The 22,031-nt window shown below is 38.5% G+C and overlaps 1 protein-coding gene across 4 annotated transcripts in view; it reads right to left on the reverse strand.

The window, feature by feature from the left end:
• Nucleotides 1–22,031, reverse strand: part of LOC123019102 (pleckstrin homology domain interacting protein) — a 108,674-nt gene that overhangs the window by 82,335 nt on the left and 4,308 nt on the right. For 3 of the 4 annotated variants that reach the window (XM_044421637.1, XM_044421636.1, XM_044421634.1), the window contains exons 5-7: nt 6,066–6,216; nt 5,882–5,980; nt 4,720–4,880 (exon numbers count right to left, since the gene is read on the reverse strand). In XM_044421637.1, the coding sequence (XP_044277572.1) occupies nt 4,720–4,880; nt 5,882–5,980; nt 6,066–6,216 (411 nt within the window). Of the gene's footprint in view, nt 1–4,719; nt 4,881–5,881; nt 5,981–6,065; nt 6,217–22,031 lie in introns of those variants that run through there. The other variant, XM_044421638.1, reaches the window with a different exon arrangement.

Genomic DNA, 22,031 nt, shown 5'->3' on the forward strand with positions numbered 1-22,031 from the left:
GCAGTAAAAAAGTATGAATTGCTTTAAAATGAGGTTGTGATCAAAGAGGGGGAGGCAATACATTCTGACTTGTCAATGTCCTGATAGCCTGGCAGGTCCTGAATTGGCATTTATCAGTTCCCCACCTACCCCACTTCAATGCTTCCTCACAGCTTCTGAACTCTGAAAGCAGCCATTGATGTCGACAGGTATTTTTACTGTACTTTTATGGAGCCCTACTGTAAAAATAGAGTTTTAGAATGTATTTTTCTATTCTTCACTAATGTGAAAATGTGCATTTGTGAAAGACATACAAATTACTGAATGGAACAATGAACCAAAAGTAAGTATACCCTTACTTTTCCAACAAATTCAGCCATGTCCCCAGAGCTGAGTATACCCACCTACCCTAATGGTTCTATCCCATTCAAGCTGCCACTTTCAGAGTTAGGGGCAAGGGAAGCATATATGGGGGGCGGGGGGACTGACAAAGAAACCTCACAGAGCTGGATAAAATTAATGGATATCCCAGGGCGTAACGGAATCTTTTTTTTTCCTGCCTATGTTCTTGCTATGAAATCAATTTATGTCCTGGTCAAAATCCCAGTCTGACAAGAGTGATTGCTGGGTTCAACGTTCCCTAGAATAAACCATGGGTTGTGATGATAGCTTGTTGCTCCAAACTAAGCAATCCTGCATGAAACAGTCCAGCTCTGCACACTATGACAACCAATTGTGTCATTATTCATGATGGGCTGCTCTATCATGGCAATTCCAGTTTTGGTCTCAAATACCTTAACATGAGTAAAGTGCCTGTTGTCTCTCTGAACTGTTCCAACATAACAGGCAGATTTGTGCGTAATACTAAGCCCCTCCCACCACATGAATAAGCTACACCATATTGGTTATTTGCTATTTAGCAATGTTAAATATTCTGGACAGTTTAAAAAAAACCCTAGAGATGGCAGTGCAGGAAGAGCAAATGGGGCATCATCACCTGCCCCTTTAATGCAGCACCAGTCCCATTCATAGCTGCCTTCTCAGGAGTTTAAGAACTACCAGGAAACCACAGTGACCACAGGAATTAAGTGCTCTGAAAAAAAGCCACAAACAAGGACTAGCTGCAAAGTCAGGAAAGTGTAAAAAAAGTGGAGGACACAGAGAACATTTTAAATCAAGAAAAAATATTGTTACGTGGCAGACATTGTCATCCCTCCACCTTTTGCTGCACCTACTTCTACCACTCCTTCCCCCATGTTTGGTGGTTTTGTATGCCACAAATGGGTTTCTCCTCTCCCTTAGTATTGTTTTTCTCCCTTGACAATTGTGTTAATTGTGTCAATTGTGCACAAATTTGCATATACACAATCTCATCTCTTCAATTTCCTTGCACGTTCTATATTTTACCTCAGTGCTCCTTTGGACAGCTGAAACATAAAACATGTTGCACTCACAAAAGACAGGCCACATAAATAAAATTATAAATGCATTTGTACAATTTTCAGTCGCCAAAACATTGGCAAATGGGTGAAGCTCATTCCAAAGTTCTGTTTGACACCAGCAAGACTACAGTGAGCAGCAGGAATTTCATTGCTCTTGCCAAGCAGCTCTGTAGCTGATCCCAGCAACCCATGGTGAAATTCTTCCCCTTGGTTCAGAAAACATGCCCACCTCTCAGAGTATAAATAACCCCTAAAACGCTCTGTGGAAATTCATGGGGTAACTATCTGCAGTTAGTTGTGATATAGTGTGAACCCTGTCGTTAAGATAGTCCTCCTATTTAAATCATTATTGGCTCAGTCTGTGTGATCACTATGGTTCAAACAAGCCAAAGTATCTTTAAGATGTTCTGATTGGGCCCAGTCACTGTGCAATCCCTTCACCTATCCACTGGACTCTGGAGAAAAGGAAGATAAGTATGGGTGCTCTAAAAGAGACCACTCTAAATCTACTTCTCTCCCATTCCTCATAGATGGGCACCTGTAATCTTCCAAGACAGAAGCTGTTGATATGAAAAGCAAACAAAAACAACATGCTCTTTGCATCCTCTCTACTCTTTTCTTTTTGCAGAACAGTTTGTGACACTTTCTAGCCAGCTTATCAGAGGCTAGACTGTTCTCCTTCTCAGTAGAAGGAGCAATTATAGACTAGTTGTTAATATCCCCTTCCTGAGCAAGGTGTTTGAGTGGGGGATGGCTCACTAACACCAGGCTATCTTGGATGAAGCAGACCATCTTGATCCATTTCAATCAGGATTCAGATCTGGATTTGGAATGGAAACTGCCTTGGTCACCCCATGGGATGACCTATGCTGGGAGAGAGCCGGGAGAGTGCAACCCTGTTGGTTCTCCTGGACCTCTCAGCAGCTTTCAATACCATCAACCATGGTATCCTTCTGGACAGGCTAGTCAAATTGGGAGTAGGAGACAGTGGTTCCACTCCTACTTGACTGGTTATGTCCAGAAGGTGTTGCTGGGGGATTATTGTTCTGTGCCATAGCATCTATGCCATGGAGTTCTGCAGCGCTCTATTTTAGCCCCCATGCTTTTTAACATGAAACCACTGGGTGAGGTCATCAGAAAATGTAGGAATTCTACCTACTATGGATGTTCTGAATCAGAGCCTGGCCTCAATAATGGATTGGATGAGGGCTAATAAACTGAAACTTATTCCATGTAAGACGGAGATACTGTTGGTGGGGAGTTCGTCTGTTCAGATGGGTGACATCTTGCCTGTCCTGGATGGGGTCACACTCCCCTTAACAGGCAGGGTTTGAAGCTTGAGGGTGCTTCCGGACCCCGAATTATCCCTGCAATTTGAGGTGGATTCAATGACCAGAAGCACCTTCTATCAGCTTAAGCACCGGTAACCTCTTGTCTGGACTACTGCAATGCACTTTACATGGGGCTTCCCTTCATTCCAAAAACTTCAGTTGGGCAGAACAGGGTGAGCAGAGCACTGTCCAATACAATCATATAAAGTCAGTCTTCTACCATCTTCACTGGCTCCCAGTAGAGGTCCGGGCCTAATTCAAGGTGTTAACACTGATGTTTGAAGTCCTAAATGGCCTGGGGTCAGGGTATCTGCAGGAGTGCCTCTTCCCATATGAACCTACCCAGCACCTTAGATCTGCATATGAGGCCCTTCTGAAGGAACCCCCTCCTCAGGAAATCAGGTGGCTGGTAACACAAAGAAGAGCCTTTTCTGCAGTGGCATCCGATTTTGGAACAAGCTCCCCAGAGAGGTCTGCCTGGCACACTCTCTGCAGTCTTTTATGTACCGGGCAAACCCCTTTTTATTTCAATGGTATTTTAATAGTTAACTTGTTTTAAGTAGCATTTAACTGTGGGTATGTCACTACTGTGGAGCATCTTATGTTGGTTCTAATGTTTTTATTTGTAATTGTTTTATATTGTATTTTAATTTGTATTTTATTCTTTTTTGTATTTTATTTTGTATATTGTTGCTGTAACCTATCCAGGGAGCCGTATGGCTAATGGGGTGGATTGGAAATTTAATCAATCATCCTCATGTATAGGGAACATGCTGTGACTTCAAAGGTATGGTGAGACCAATCAAAATTAGATGGATGGATGATTTCATGGGTCATGATCAGTGTAGGAAGAAAACAAAGGGCTCTCACCATTAATTCAAGATATAAAAGCTGTTTTTCTGGACAACAAAGATGTGTTCTGGCAACAACTAAAAAAAAAAACCCTTTAAGTCACCCCAAGATCATAAAAGCCTTGTCAGTCTAGGTAGATTGAACAAATACTACAGAACTCAGTCTGGTTTGAGACAAAATTCAGCTTCATCCTGCACAGGATCCTAAGCCACAATTGCTTGAGGAAAAATAGCCATTACATAGGTAAAGCAAATAACATGAAGTCTGCCATGCTCCCCAAAACAGTTTCTAGGTCATTTCTATGTAATAAATAGGCAAGATGAGGGTAAAGCTGTAATGGTGTGGAATAGTAAGTTGACTCTGCAGATTTTCCTCTCCAAGGTAAAGGAATTTGGGATGTGCTGGAATGAAATCTACCCATGAACCTAGAAAAGCAGTACTGTCTTTCTGTTAATGCTTCATACAAGAAGCACATCCATACTGTCTTACCTACTCAAAAAAAAAGGAAGGACTATCACCCAAAGAACAAACCAGTAAGAGGAAAGAATAAATAAAATAAGGACACTCAATAAAGCAAGCAGGAATACACTGGGGGTAAGGAGCACCACTCCTTTATTTGGCTTATTCTGACGTTTCGGAGGGCGTTTCCGCCTTCTGAAACATACCTCTGTTTATATCCAAAGAAAACAGGTCTCATACAGGTATTTTTCAGAGAAGGAAACCATCCCTGTTAAGAGACTAGAGAATGTGAGGTTGATCTGTAATGACACAATCTGTATGACATTCTTCTAGAAAAAGAATGTGAAGGTGTTACATGATGCCCCACACACCCTACTTATAGCCCATCAAAATATGCATTCTGACAGCCACTGAAATAACATTCCACTACCCAAAGACTGTACAGACCCGGGTCAGTCTAAGTAGTTCCTCTCCAACATAAACTATAGAACTTATCCTAGTTTGGAGGACAGCAATAGTAAGAATGAGTGCTTAACCAGATGAATCCATTTAAGCTCTTGCCATAAACTGTCTTCTGTGCTATACTTATGACAGTCTTATATATTTCTTAAGAACACAAAGAGTACATATAGAGAATTTCATTAATTTCCACTTACAGTAAATATCCGTCTGCCTGTTCGATCAAATGTTACACAATATACTGAAGACAAATGGCCTAGGATTCGCTTGTGCATTTTCATATGTTGATACACAGCAGTTGGAATAAGATGTTCAAGTCTGTATTTTCCATTCAGTTTTCTTGAAAAGAGAGTTTCCGCTATATTAAAAAAAATGTTATATGTCACATTCAGGTGCATATCCAAAATCAAACAAAAAGCATTTTGTAGGCTGTAATACTAAAGGCTTAGGAAGCTGTACTGGAACAAAATGTATGGGCAATAACTTTAACCTTCTGCAACTAACAAATCTGGTTTTATGATGTATTTTCTATGGATTTCAAATTGTTGCCCAAAGTAAATTTTAACTGGCTGCCATCTTATATTTTTAAGTTAGTTTTCTAAAAGCTGTGTGATAAATATTAAGCCTAACATTAGCTTATCTTCAAAAGTCTATCAAATTTAGTCAAACAATGTAGCCCCAAAGGCAAATTTATGCTGCCAAGGAATTACCATTCTTGGCTGCCACCTTTGCTTTTAGGGTAAATGCTAAAGCATAGCTATTGCATACAGTAGGTAACCAATGCTTGCCCCAGTTCTTCTCTAGGCAATTTTGGAATATTCAGCAGTTGACCTCCAATGGTACCTCAAACATTCCCAATGTTGCTATTCAATGGAAATGATTAACAAAAAGAAGGCAGAAGGAAGAGCATGCAGAAATCACCAGAAACTCATTTTCCAATTTCAATGCAGAATCAGTGTTTGTCATGTTATTAAAAATAATATATACTGGTAGCACAGGGTAGAAAAGGAATTTTGGCAGCAGAGAAGCCTCTCAGTTGTACAATATAGTCATTTGCCTAGCAGGTTTCATAGCAGCACTTAAGTCTCCCAGATTTGGGGGTGGGCAGTGGGGGGGGGGGCAGAAGAGGCTTGCAAATGCATATAGAAGCATCCAGTCAGTTCCATCTTGGATACATAAGACACCTTTATCAAGCCTGAAATTAGCTCCCAAATATGGATTTATGAGCACTAGGACTAATATATACAAGAACTGTAAGTGGCAGAAGCAACAGACCAGAACAAGCACACATCAAAACTTCTGCTTTAGGAAAGAATGCTGCATTGCCAATGTTCCATATTTGTGCAGTAAGGCTCTTACCTATACTAGGTGGACTGCCATAATTTATTGGTGACTCTGGAGGTCTTCCACAGTGCAAGGCAGCAAGAGCAGATCCTTTCCAGACAACATGCTTACAACCTGTTTGATTATAAAATAAGTCAAATGTAAGCATAGATATACATAACAGAATAAGCATTCAAATCATTTTGCAAAATACTCATACTTTTATTTGTACGAAGCAAAGACTGTCTTCCAGCTCCTAACAATGTCTGCACTCCTGGAACACTCTGAGGAATTTCTTGCTCTAGAAGTGGTCCTAGTCGATGACATATTTGGAGAAGATGATCAGGTGCCAAGTGCCTATAGTATTTTACCTATTCAGAAACAAAAAGTAAAATGTTCAACATTTTACTATGATTTTTTTAAACTATTGGAGAAAAACTATTTTGAACAGGAGTTAAGCAATATTTGACACTTTAAACACTTCTCCTATTGCACATCACTGTGAAGAAAACAGTTAAAATACACACACTCCAAATACTGATGAATTGATTTCCTTTCAAATGCCGGTATTTTAAAAATCTTATTTTTTTCAAAAAGACATTTACTTTAATCACTGCAAACTTGCTGCATTATGATGTGTCAATAATTGAATCCAAATCAACTATAATAATTAGTATTGATATTTCATAGTAATACATCTTACTCTTTCCTTAGTGCTCCTAAATGTTCAGATTACTTCACAAACATTGTCCCAGTAATCCTTATAACCACTCCATAAACTAAGTCAGTATTATCATCCCCAAATATAGCAGACAAAGAACTGAAGCTCAGAGATAGTAGCTTGCCTAAAACTTATTTAGAGAGGCACTGTCAGAAGCAAACTTGGAACTGTAAATTTCCAAGTTCATAAGGGAATATTCCAATTGACTATACCTCACTAACCTCCTGCTTAATGAGGGGATGCTTACTACCCACTTTAACATCACAGGAATTTGTTTTGTTTTGAAAAGGAAGTATGCTCAAAGCAGTAGGTAATATAAGTATATGACATAAGCTGTTTAATCTGGAAGCACAAATGAGAACTGTTCAAAATCTACTGCAATTATGCAAACTCAGATTTTTCAGTACAACTGTACATTCTGTCATTTATCCATTTATACCTTTATAAAATTATAATCAGGTACAGAAAAATAAATGAATTGCTAATTGATGTAACAGGTATACTCATTTGAAATTATGCATTGGCTTGAATCCAAAGATGCTGTTTCTATCTGCAAAAGGCATCTTTTCTTCACAGAAGAGCTATGCTGAATCTTGCTCTAGAAGACTACAGAACAATAGTGAAACTAAGATGCAGAGTTGTGTCCAGACTTAGGCATGTTAGAATAGATGATGTGAAATAAGTAAAATTAATTATTTCCATGGGCCTTCCATGTCTGAATCAAACTGATTTTTCTATGTAGAACAAAAAGTTGAACAAGTCCTTACACAAGTAAAAGCTACTGAACCGACTTATTTTAGTGTTCAATGAACTCCTGTGCAAATGCCCGTGCAAAACTACTAGTGTTTATTTTCCTTCTAATTTTGTTTTGATTTTTAGTTCCAAATACAGTGGTACCTCAGCTCACGAATGCCTGAGCTCACAACCAAATTGAGTCATGAACAGAAACTTCAGGAAAATTTTTCCTCAGGTCGTGAACTCCACATCGGGTGATGATTGCAATCATGCCTGTCTTCCCTGCACAGACACAATGCAGTTGTGCCTGGGGTGGAGATGGCCACAACCATGCCCATCGCGCCCATGAGTGCGCCCATGAGCATGCCCCTTCCCCACCAACTGCGCCCACAATTGCACTTATCTCCTCACAGCGTGCCCACGGTTGCGCCCATCTCTCCCACCAAGCGTGCCAGAGATCACACCCGCCCCTCCGAGTGCAACCATGATCGTGCCGATCTTCCCTGTGATTTTAAAAAAAAATGGTTTCAGAACGGATTAACCATATTTACATGGAATCTTATGGGGAAATTTGACTTGGGTCATGACCAATTTGGGTCACGACCAGAGTCGTAAAGCAGATTAAGTTCATGAGCCAAGGTACCACTGTATATATGCTGATTTACTGCTTCTTTTCTATTTCTGTGTTTGAAAATCAAGTGCAAAATAAGCTCTCTAAAAAGGCAATTGTGGACATCACATTAGGTACACTGTAAATGAACAGCTATTGGCTATATTTGTCAGTTCCATATTTGGTTCTACAGAAATATCACAACAGGCCGAAGACTTCTTCGGCCCCCTCAACCTAACCCCCATCATTCCATTTATGCATGCCATGGTTCATAAACTCAGGTAATATCAATTATTAAGATATTCTTTATGTTTTTCCACATGACCAATTTCTTATGTATCAGAAGCATAAGTTGTGTGTGCATCTGTGTGTCTTTCTTCCTGAAAGCACTTTAGTAGTGAGATTACTACATTTTGTACCCAGGAAAATGCAGTACTCTTCCCTAGATAATAATGTTCATTATTATATTAATTGCTACACAGAAATGTCATTATGCATGTGCATCAGGTATCCCAGAGACAGATCATGATGTAATCAGTGAGAAGCAGCACAATCTGATTACCTACTCAAGTAGTTCCAAAAGGGGGGGGGGGGGGGTTAGGTGTCAAGAGCCTTATTTTTAAGTGCGTTTTTTCTTGACAATTTGAATGTCTTGCTCTCTTTCACACTACACAATTGCTGCAATGTGGGCACATCTAAACAGATTATTTTTAGTGAACCCCATTCTGTTCTTTACATGTATTATTCAGAGAGATGCATTTTTGCTGCACATATTCCTAAAGCAAATGCTTCAGTAGTTACAATCCAGTTGGGACACAATTTGTATAAACATGAAGTCCCTTTAAATCAGAAGGTCATCACTACCTTGTTAAGATAACTCTTCATATTCTTCCTTTGAAATCAAAAATAACTCAATTTGTCAACATGTTCCTACTATGTTTTATATAACTAGTGATTAAAATAAGAATGCAGAAGCAATCAAAGCAAAAGATCTAAGAATGATAAAGTTCATATTTGATTATATCCCTATAACAGTTGAAATGTCTATATGAAACTCAATGAGTTTATCTTCTCCAGCCAAATTATCTATTACACCCCCTCTAAGAACAAATTCAGGTTGCAAGTACCCATGGGAATGTGGCTGGCTATACAGGGCCACCGATAAATAAGACGAAATTACCAGTGGGTTTGAGATAGGCCCAAGTTTTGCAGAAGTACAGATATATGTCTTTTAAAAAATCATCAAGGACAATCACATCCCACAAAGATATGCATATGGACTAAACATGTTCAAGTAGCCACAGGGGACACAAATGAAATTCAACAACTCTTTGGTAGTATGAACAAACAATAATGGATGAAACACACTGTCAGAGAAAAATAAGAAACAATTTCAACATTGGAATTTTGGTGGGTACCTGCCTATTTGTGACCAGAAAAGGGTGCTTGTGACACAAGGGTGATAGGTCTGGCAGTCAGCATTGTATAGCTTCATTAAGACTTCCTTGCCATTGTGAAGGCCCTTACATTCTGTTAACGTCAAGTTAGGGTTTCCTGCAACTTCTCTTGAATAGCTTGCAGAATTACAGAGTTCAGGGCCAAATGTTTAAACATCCTCTGAATTCTAGACTGAGCCCCACTCAACAGAGTCAAACATAAAGTGATGGTGTAATCCATAGCCTACAAAACACAACCTTTGTTGTCATGAGAAATGTGAACCTTCTGTCTAGCCAAACAGGCATTACACAAGAAAACCTATGTTAACTGCCATCTATCATCTACCCAGAGAAACAGACCCTTCTCTTATGACTGGCAAATTCAGTAGTGGGATAAAAATATTGTCCATTCTTTGAAGTGGCCTACCATGCAGCAGGTATCACCAGGATTCTAATCCTTATCCATAAAAAGCAGAAAATGCCACATAAAGCTCTCAGCATCAGGAAATAGTCCTATCCCAACCAGGAGGATATTTTCATTGATCTTGTACACAGGAGCAAATGAGTTGTCTCAAGACGCAAGCACATCAGTACCCTGTGCTCACATTTCACAGCAACTAATACACAGAAGAAGAGTCGCCTCTAATACTACAGTCAGTATACAACCATCATGGCTAATAAGCTACTCATAGCTTTATTCTCCATGAAACATATTGCAATTGCACAAAGTGTGGAGGCCTTACCATGGGAAAATGAGATAACTGGTGGAAAAGATAACTACTTTCTGAAACAGTCAAAATTTCAGAAAACTACCACACAATAAAACTGAGTAACTTTTTCTGCATTGACCCACAGATGACCCAATCTCTGTGCTGTTATCTTCATAGCTTAAACAAACTTTTGGTTTTTCCTACTGCTACATTAGAAATCTTGCAGGAATTTGGCTATCAATTATTTGGTCAAACTTCATTGTGCATTTCTAAGTTATAATGCAAAACAGTAGTTACTGGCAAGGTAATCTACAAAATAAACTGATTTCAGCACTGAAGTTCAATACCGTCTGGAGGGCTACTCAGGTTTCCCACTCATACTTTAAAGATTAGTACATCCTAACTATTAAAGTCACAGAGAAGTTAGATTGTGCTGCTAATTCCTCCACCCTCACAAGATGGCTCACACTGTTCAGTTAATCAACTTCATTAAACAGAAAAACAATCTACAATATAAAAATCGACCTTAAAACTACAAACTCAATTACTCCAAATCATGATAATTACTTACTGTCACCTAGCTACAGCAGAGGAAGCGATGGGAAGTAGGGACTCTCCACTGGATCTGTTAAGAAACTTACTGCTTTTGGCTCCTCCCCTCTTCAAGCTGTTTTCATCCCAACTATTCCTTGAAAGAACTAAACGCATAACCAAGAATTGAAACCTGAATTCTTGGGTTCCTCTCCCCTCTTCATCCTTTTTCCTTTGAATCATATATTTTAGATGTAGCATACAAGCAGGGCATGTCTTGGACGTGTTTTATTATTTTGCAATATAGGTTTTTTGAATTGATGTCATGTAAGCTACCCTGGGAGCTTTACCCTCTAAAGAATGGAAATTAAGGAGCCTATCTTAATACTTACACAATGCATAAAATATATCCTACAGTTTCATGTATTGTGCTTACTTTTAACTTGCCTCCCTGCACTCATACTTATCCTTGATGTTTTTTTCCTATGCAAGTTGAAGGCAAAACTGAAGCATTGTTTACTGCTTACTTGTTGCAAAATGTATAGGAGACATCTTAACATACTATTTCCATGCCTTTTGAAGCACAGGGGAATGTGTACGCAACTTAACACTTGCCTTAACCTAAAGAATTATCATTATTATCATTATTATAACATGACTCCTCTTGGATAACTAATACAAGTCATCTAAGATGAACACACGATCAGCAGGAGAAAATTGTATATTAGTCCACAGGCGAAAGAACAGAGTATCTGAAAGATACATCCTCATAAATCAAGTGCACAGAAGGAATCCAGGATGAATAACCATAAATACCTATAAACACAGAATAAAGCAAGAACCAGAACAACTGGTAAAATAATTCAGATGATTAGACCAAATTTTGAAGATACTAGGGTTTCTGGGCCTGCATACAAAACAGCCTGTATCATTGACTGCCATTTGTCTGTGTATCAACTGGGAGACAGACTAGCTTGGTCAACCACTAAAACCTGTTACACAGGAAGATTAAGTGATATCATTAGTTCACCTAACTCAGTATTGACAACTGACAGGTTGTTGCCTGCCTCTTGTTTAGTATGATATGACAGGTTTCAAGTTGGGGGTGGGGAGCATTTGTTCATTACTCTAAGCATATTGGGGAAATTTACAAAATGTTATCATTTTATGAAGAAGTCAGCTTGGTTGAGATTTTATAGCATTAAACTACATATATAATTTCTACAGATCACTTCAACAAATTACTTTACAATACCTGTTGTAATTATAATGTACTCATGGTTAAGTTATGCAAACTGTAACCTGGCTATGCCTACTCTGATCTTCTTGAATTCAATGGGGATTTTTTTATTCATGTGTCAAAATATGACTAGGTTTAGCCAAGAAATTTCTTCAATCTCAGGGACCAGCTTTGAAAAAGAAGACTTTCATGGAACATGTACAGCTGCACTTCTTCACTGTAATGAGCAGCTACAACAAATCTTATATACACCTGGAATTGAGGATCAACTTTAAAACATGAGATGCTTCTCAGATAAGTCTGAACCCTGGATCCCCTTTAGGTCTTCTTGTAAAGGTACTCAGTTCCATCACTAATAAAATCTGTGCAGGTATTTTACTCTTTTGCTTTTTGAACAGCTGAAACAGAAGTAAAGAATGGATGTCCTACCAGGCATCCTCCCCATGTTTACCTGGCATTACCTGGTCTGCAAATTACCATGTCCTTATTAGCACCCAATTGCTGAAGACTCTGGGTATTTCCTTTGCTCCTGTTGTACTTGGGCAAGGATCACAGAGAGCAATGACAGTTGGCCAGGTAAGACTGGTCTACCTATCATGCAAATTTTCCCCTCCCACCAAAAGAAAAACCCCACTTCCTGGCATATTCCAGCCAATAGAGATTGGAATACGTTATTTTGCAGTATCTCAGCATCTTTATCCTCTTCCAATCTGCTTCTTACTGCCCACCTTAGTACCCACAGTGTTTACTGGCCTAGAAGTATCTGGTAACACTGTTCAAGTTCTTCTCTAAAAATTATAAACAAGGGATCCAAATTATAAATGGTAAGCAGATTGTTCCAATTGCACTCCTTTAGTTTTCCCTGAAAAAAGATGGAATACAGGGGAAGCTCAAAAACATGGGCACAGAAAGTGATGCTTCACCATTCTCCTTTACAAATATTAATTTTGGATGTTTACAGTTACCTCCCATGCCAATTAACAATGATGGGACTGGGAACATTTAATCACAAGCTAATATTTAAATCAGTTATTCAGTTAGGCTCTGGGTCACATCAAGATTTAGGGGCATGAAACCAAGTTGGCAGAAACTGATTTCTTTGTTCTATTCTCCCCGTAACAGCCTTTCCAACCACCTAAAATATTACACAGAGGGTCAGGAGAATGGCATACACCATAGTACATTAAAAGAATCCCTGCAAATTGGCTGGAGATATCTGTCAAATGGAGCCTTTCTGTCCATGGAAGACAGTTCATGAAACTAATGATGTAAGGAAAAAATGTCCAGTGCTTTATTTTCTCAGAGGAAATTTTCTATTACCAAAGTTCATTACTAACAGTGAATTGATTCCAACTGAAAACATATTATGCGAACTTGCCAATTTCAGAGTTGTAGTGTTGATTGTTGGTAACAAATACATATGCAAATATATGTCAATGAAATGCATGTATACCTTAGTATGACATAGTACTAACCCGTAATGAAAGCAAAACTGAAGTGCACCAACAATCTAAGTGGAAGAGAGTTGTCCTCTGATAAACTAGCTGACAGGCAAGCACTGCAGTTCAGCACAGAGCACCCCTCCGGCATGTGGAAGGTCTCAGCTTCAATGTTTCAAGCAAGTTCAGAAAGAACCCTGCCTGCAATCCTGGAGTGCTACTGCAAGTCAATGTTAATATTAGACAGAAAGAACAGTGGTCCAATTCAGTGTAAGCATCTTCTTTATCAGCTCTCTGGTTTACTTAAATGTATTACTGCCAAATAACTTTCACAACCTTTTTTTCTCCTTAAATTCATTCATTCATTCAACTTCTATTCCTCTAAATTGACCCACTAATTCTGAACAATGTAAGGAAGAGATATGCATTTCTGCAAACATCCCGACAGAAATTTCCACATAATATAACAGTTAACCACATAGAGGAAACAATCCTATGGTGATAAGTTCCTAGTTCTGAGGTCTGAAACAGTGGCACAATACCGGAGGCTGAAACTGGAGTTCTAATCCCCCTTTCCCTTGTGGCTGATGTGGAAAATAACACACTGGCTACACTCCCAAGACTGGAAAAGCAAACTTGGAGTGGGGCTAAAGGGAGTATTTCAGAGGGATGCAAGGGAAAGAGAATGGAGAGGCCAGGATATGAGGTATCCAGAAGATACCCTTAATATACCATTGCTAGACTGACAAAAACCTAGAAGTCTATTATCCAACAGTAGACAGCATTTTACCTCCACACACTTTTGAAACACTGGTTTCAGAGCCATCAAGAAAGAGATGAGATGAGACAAACAAAAGGAATTTAAAAGAAGGGAGATGACAAAAGTATTTATTTATTTATTTTACTTTTTTTGGAGAAGGTAGTGAGGGGAATGGAACAGGAAAAAGGGAGAATAAGCTCGTGAACAAGGGGAAAGGGCTGTTGAAAAAAGGTGTTTTGAGAGATGGAAAAGGAGAACGTCTGTGGTAATAAAGAAATAGAAGCATTAGAAATCCTAAGGTACTGCAAACGGCTCAAAAGAGAACTGAGAAAATGGTGGGAGCCTGTCTATTTATATTTAAAGGTAAGGGGGTGGGGTTCCTGCCAAAATTTCTAGAAGCAGCTAGAAGAATCTTCCTGAACATAGCCACTGCACAGGTGCAGCGCCCATATGTGTAATGCACAGAGACCACAAAGAAGAAAAATGGATGTCTACCAAAATATGCTGAGTGAGAGGATCAGTCCTCCCACTTTACAGTGGATGGCTACAAGCCTCCAGTTTCCAGATTCCTGGCATTCCCATAGGACTGTACCATAAGTATGTCTTTATTTTTCCCCTCAAGTATTTCAGGTCACTTATTTGTGGGATATTGGAAGAAAACCATTTAAAAAAAAAAAAAAAACCTTTTGTGTACTAAATACAGGTAAATAAACATACTAAATGATATCAATCAAGGACACCAAAACATTTAGCAATGCAAGCTGAGAAAGTCTGGGTGCAAGTTGTCCTCATTTTAATTTTTCAATTCAATTTTTTCTGAAAATCCACATCACTGACTTGAACTAAATATGAAAACCAGGCTCAGAACAGAGCATGAGAACCAAATCCAGCACGAACAATTCAGTTAATGATAACAGAGGCAATTCTACAGAGGCAATTACTATAATTTACAGAAAGCCACTGGAGGAGGAATGAAGAAAATGGAAGGAAAGTTCAAAGACTAAAATTCTGCTATCACAGATAAGAACCAAAAATAATCTAAAATCCATCTAATTAAAATATATAGTACTCAAAGTTTTCTAATTATTTACATTACAAATGATAACATTACTACAACTGATTGTTTTACTCAGAAGCATCTGGCTACTGCCTACCTTGAGCTATTCTCCAAAGAGTAGGAAAATTCCAACTAGAAAAATATTTGGTCAAAACAAAGCCAACAAATGAACTGCTCACTTCCTGGATTTTTCTTTTTTTTTCAATCTCTTTTTTAAATGAGATTTTGAAATGGCCATCTAAGTAAAAATAACATTATTCTTTACTATTAGTAAAAGTAACACTATTCCTAAGTTGCATGCCTAATCATAAAATACACCAGAAATATATTAATTAGCTCAAATTGTGGCCATTATTCCTTTTACATAAACCAGCATAGAAAAGACATTCAGAGGACTGAAATTAATTCCAAATTAGGTAGACCTGGAAGATGTAGCTTTGCACTATGCAAATAACTGCCATCATATAAATATTCCCATGCATCTTTTGAAACATTTATGTACATGCATCAGAATTTCCACATTTTCTCTTTCTGACTCGTATCTCCTAGTCTACCAACATTCGTAAAGACTTTTAGGAAACACAAAGCCCTCATGTTTTAACAATAATTTTTCTTTACTTAATTATTTGTCACTGTATTCATTTTAGTACATTATGTGACCAGTATTGGCGCTTAGCAGTATAACTGTGCCAGTTCTAATACATATTAAGTGGATAAATTAATCATTCTTCATCTTTTAAAAATATGTTCATTTCAAAAGTACTAATAAATACTAAGGAAGTCAAACCTGAACTGACCTTGGAAATTAAAGTTAACAGTGACAGAACAGAGAAAGCCCATGCAAACAAGGAAACCAAGTCAGTGACAGAAAACATTTTCTGCTTTCATAAGTACCAGAGACTAATATATAAATCATATAGTTATATGAAAAACCCTCAGCAAGCCTTGGTTTTATGCATTTTGACCTTATTTCCTCTCCTATAACATAGCTGTGAGGAGCCTGGAAACTTTTGCTTCTATTTTAATTAACCACAGCTTAGCATTATGCCTGAACCCCATAATAATGCTTATTTATTGATTTGATTTTTATATACCACTGATTCCCATAGGCTCTGGGTAGTTTACAAGAGATTAAAACTATTGTAATAATTAATGATTAACCACTGTATACTGCAATGTAAAGAAAGCCTCTGAACATTATAATTGCAGTATGAGACATTTCCAAATTGATGAAATAAAATAATATTACACATGAACAACTAGGAAGCTAAATTAGTCTAGCTTTAAGGTAAACAGAAACAAAAAGCTAGACACTTAACATATCACTATGTACACACAGTGAATGAGGAGCTTTTTAAACTCTTAGCTAAACATGTGAACTTGAAATTGCTATTTTGACTAATTCCATTTCTAAAAGTTCTAAAAGTCTATTACTAGCATAAATGATACAACAGCAGTAGTTCAGGCAGTTTCAAAGCTGCATTTTTTCAGACAATATTGAAAAACTGCATGCTACAGCATTGCATTGTATCTTACAATAAAAAGAACTTTTAATTTACTAGTTCAGCTCTGTACTAGTTAAGCTTTTAATTCATTTAAATTTAACTTTTAAGAGCACATTAGAACTACACTCCTATACCAAGTTACACAGGAATAATACCCACTGAACTCACTAGGACTTAAATCTAAGAGGGCATGCACAGGATGATATTGTCAATATAGCTTATTAAATTATTTTTCTAATCAAATAATTTCAGTTAGATATTAAAATCATTTTACTTTGTGGTGTTTAATATAGGTAAAAATATTAAATATATTTCAAATAAGATCCCAATTAACTATTAGAGGGATTGCAAAGCTCCACTATTTTTCCTTTACATATTTAGATTTAAACCCAAATCCTTCAGAGCAGATTTAGTGCATAGAGATGGACAAGTTGTATGTGGGAAGGAAAGCCCTCCTGTCAGCAGCTTACACTCTAGGTAGAACAACACTACCTGATTCAAGCCTTACATCCTACTTGTGGTCAAATTGGCATAAAACCATGGTGACAGGAGAGAACAAATTAGGTAATAAGAAAATGTATCTGAAAATCTATTATAGTGAGAAGGGATCTAAAGTCTTTCCAAATTAAAAGATTCTGGATTCTTCAATTCCAGTGGTGAACTGTTCAGAGCCAAACTAGGAAAGGCACTACTTCTAGCAAAGGTGTTCATATTGCACAAATACATGAAATTAACAACGATTAGTATAAAAATTAGGATGGCAGAAAAACTGTTACTAGGAAAGAGATTTGTGGCTTTCAAGCTGCTGAGAAATGTTTAAATTAACCAGCCTCTTGAATTGGACTCAGAACTACTCTAAATATATGCCCTACTTCCTTTAACTCTGTCTTTCGCAGCCTGGTGTGCTTCATTTGTTTTAGACTTTAATCAAGAAGTAAACTACCCAGAGAGTTTTAGCTATTGGGTGGTACAAAAATGAAATAAATAGTAACTTGTAAGCCCCCACTAACAAGGTCAATGATCAGGAAGGATTGTGGGGTTATAGTTCAAGCCAGCTGGAACATAACATGATGCTGGATAAAAATATCAGACTATATATAAATTTTAAATTGGATAATGTACTTTTACCAGTACATAAGGGATATTTTCTTTCTCTCCTCCTATATAACAGAAAGTGTAGCAATGTTTTCTTCTCCTCATCAAAATGAAATAGAAGATAATTCCCTCATTCAATTTCCATTAATTATTTAGAGAATTAGAAAGTAACATTGTTATTTTAAAATTTATTTTTAAAAACTAGCACTACTAAGCACTGCACCAAAATTTAAGTACCCATGGACTTACTATCTAAACATTACGGATGTTTAGAAATAATTGGCACAGTATCATTCTATTCTCAACTTGAGTCATGAATTAATTGAGTAGTTACTGAAATCTTTAATGGTTCTCCTGAGATTGCTTGTATTTTCTTCAAGCAAATAGAAACAGGGCATGTAACAGGAATGGCTCAATGTAAATGCAAAATGCATCAGGAATGAAATTATTTCAAAAAATATTTCACCTGTACAAAGCAACGTCTAGATCTCACTACCAAAGTTCTGTAATCGCTACCTAGCTATCAATATATTGCAGATTGTGTATGCTGTACAAGCTTATTTTGATAATGCTTCTTCTAAAAGTTTGCTTTGTATATTTATCTCACTAAATCAATTTATCTATGTATGTAACTAAGTCCAAAGAGTTACACATATTTTCCCTGTTTAATGAAGAAAACTGCACAAACTTCCAGAAATCTCAGTCTACAGTAGGAACACCAACATCCTAGACAGCACTTTAAAAAAATACCAAACTAGTAATTTCCAAATCCAGTAATTATTCGCAGGCATGGGTACTCCAATACACAAGTGGGGCTTCAAAATATGTAAGGTTTCAAAAGCTCACTTCAAAGAAGTAGACAGTGAACATCAAAACACATGTGGCTCAAGAATAACACTACTACTATAAAGAAAGGTATCAGAGTTTGATACCATATACCACATCAATCCAAACTGCTTTTTGGTGATACATTGTGACGACCTGATACAGGCCCTTTCAGAATTTTGGCTGAAGTTTTTATCTTTAGCACATATCTCATAATGTTTCTACTGTAAAAAATATATAGCATGTTTTACCAGCAGACAAAATGTATCTATAAAGTGCCACAGCTGAACCCTTCCTAATACACTACTGTATAAACCTGGTAGTCAGTCAATGCTGGACTGAAAGAATGGAATAATCAAACCACTCTGCTTCACATTAATCATAATTGTGGAAAAATAAACATTCACACACAGACTTGATTCACATGATCACAGCAAATGAAACAAATTGCCATTGGATTATCTGATGGCTGCTGCCCACCTGGGTTCAGATGACATACTTACACTGAGGAAATCCAGGCAATATGCAGAGTGGCTAGTTTCAGCCACCATGATCATGCAAACCTACAACTTTGTGACAACAATTGGAAATGAGTAAACAAGACTACTACTGGGTGGAAACAAACTGGTTAGTTCAAAAGAAAACAAGCTGGGAAATAGGCAGTTTTATCTGCCACCTCATGCCTATGGACATGAATAGCCATTATCTACAACACTGCAATTGCAACCATAGGTACACCATCACCACACCGATATGTACACACCCCTACCTTATAATGCTTCGAAAGGAAAATACTACTATAAAACATGGTATGTACAATGGTTCCATAAAAGCAAACACCAACACAAACATTGTAAAAGCTTTCAACAAAAATAACTGTAAAAGAAAGAATAGTGCCACTATGAGAGGACTAAGTCTTTCATCCATAGATACCTCTGAGCTACTCTCTCGTAGGAGCAGTCAGAAAAAAGCCAACCAAGCTCACTCATGGATAGAAAACTGCAAAACAGTGATAAAGGCTTCAACACACAAATGGCCAACTGAAACCAAAATGGCAAGCAGTCTGAAAATGTTCACAAATAATGAGCTAGTTTGCATGACACAAGCCACACTGCACATAAAGCTACTTGATGTATCTTTTTTGCATCAGGGCATGCAACACTGTCAGGCCCAGAAGGGATCCACAAGTACCTCCTGCAACTTCAGTACTCCCATCAATATCCCATGGGACGCTATGAGACAGCTAAGGAAAGCAGAGCAAGAATTACAGTGGCCCAAAAGTGCCCAGTCAGCACTTTTGGGAGGAGGGGGGAGCTGTCAAAGACCCCACTGCTGATCCAGGCACAGAGGTTGCTCAGCAAGCAAGCTTGTTAGGAGCTGCAGCAGTCATTTTTCTGACCCTCCTCCAGGGAAAAAACCAGAAGAAAATGCTTCATCCCTTGTGCCTGCTTCCACAGAACAGGGGGCTGTGGCAGCTCCTATGTTCCCCTGGGTCTTCCAAATGGAGACTCAGGAGAACACACCTCATTTCCTGCCCGCATGGGCACCATGGTGCATTCTCCTTGACCTCTTCTGAGTCCCAGAAAAATACCTGTCCCTTCCTTCCTGAAACAGCAAGTTAGACATAGCAAGTAAGTCACCAACGGAAGCTAGCTGCTCTTCCCTGCCAGCTCTGCCTACTGTTTTGTCGGCAGGCCCAAAATGACTGGAGATGCCACAGCTGGCAACAAGCTTCATAGCAGTTCAGGGAACACACTAAGTCTCCGTAGCTTTGAAGCCACACTGGCTTACCATACCATACAAACCCAGTAAGTAGATGGAAAGAAAAAGGAGTGCTCTGGCTGGAGTCAATAAATGTAGAAAGTCAAAAGTCATGCTCTATCTTTATAGCATACTTCTGATCTGTTCAGAGGCAAACTAGCAAGAATGTGTGTAGATAGTAACATATGTGTAAAAATTACAAGGCTAAGGTTACTACATATTTGTCTCCAATTAAATTAGAAATTATCTCCCATGAGCAAGATCAAATCTCAGTCACTCAGTACTTGATGGAGCCCATTAACCACTGGCCTATTCCTTTAGAACAGGACTCATACGTGGTATTATAGCCTCCCAATAGCTTCAAAGATTACATCCCTTCCCCATACCTCCACTCCTCTTCTCTATGAGCGCGCACGCGAACACACACCAGTCCAACATTATTGAAATTTGCTTTAATGGGTTAGATTCAGACTTAGCCAGATAGTGACCTGGTTCACCCAAAGAGGTTCTTTTGAGGGTTTCAGATCACACAACAAACCATGGGAAACCCCTGCCAGGGACTGAATATTCAAGATGGCCACCAGCAGACATCACAACCACGGCAAACTGTGATTATGTTAGTCATCTGTTAGGGTAGACCCACCAACATTAATAGGGCCTCTCTATGTCCTCACTCTCCTGGCAAATAGATGGGGAAGAAATGGAGGTAGTGACAGATTTTATTTTCCTGGGCTCCAAGATCACTGCAGATGGGGACTGCAGCCAAGAAATTAAAAGACGCTTGCTCCTGGGGAGGAAAGCTATGGCAAATCTAGACAGCATACTAAAAAGCAGAGACATCACCCTGCCGACGAAAGTGCGTATAGTCAAGGCTATGGTTTTCCCAGTTGCAATGTATGGCTGTGAAAGCTGGACCATAAGGAAGGCTGAGCGCAAAAGGATTGAGGCCTTTGAATTGTGGTGCTGGAGGAGACTCCTGCGAGTCCCTTGGAACGCAAGGTGATCAAACCGGTCAGTTCTAGAGGAGATCAACCCTGACTGCTCTTTAGAAGGCCAGATGCTGAAGATGAAACTCAAATACTTTGGCCACCTAATGAGAAGGAAGGACTCCCTGGAGAAGAGCCTAATGCTGGGAACAATAGATGGCAAAAGAAGAAGGGGACGGCAGAGGATGAGGTGGCTAGATGGAGTCACTGAGGCAGTTGGTGTGAGCTTAGGTGGATTCCGGGAGATAGTGGAGGACAGGAAGGCCTGGAGGAGCGTTGTCCACGGGGTTGTGATGGGTTGGACATGACTTCGCGACTAACAACAACAACAATGTCCTGACTCGAACCCACTAAATATATCCAGAAATGTAACTGTATTAAAATATCAACTAGAATAGAGTCAAGAGTGAGAATTGTCTTATCAACCAGGAACAACATTTCCATTTTTTATAATTAAAAATAATCTTAATTTTATATCACATCACAGTCTATGGTTTCAGGCCTAAAACCAAATATGACTGCAGTCCATCCATCTAACCCTCCATTGACTGTGGAAAACCCTTGCAGTTGAAAAGCACTCCACAAGTGCATCACAGATCCTGGATTTTAACTGCTACTGTATAGGACCAACCATTGCTGCCTCTTACAGATGTTCCTAACTGCAAACATCTTGACTGAACCACAGAATTCAGTTATATTTACAAAGAATTTCATTTTATTTTTATATTCAAGATCATAACCTCAGACTTACATGACAATGAAACTATCTACACAA

Source organism: Varanus komodoensis, unplaced genomic scaffold, assembly GCF_004798865.1.
Source record: "Varanus komodoensis strain SLA01 unplaced genomic scaffold, ASM479886v1 scaffold12, whole genome shotgun sequence".
In the NCBI taxonomy this organism is placed as follows: Eukaryota; Metazoa; Chordata; class Lepidosauria; order Squamata; family Varanidae; genus Varanus; species Varanus komodoensis.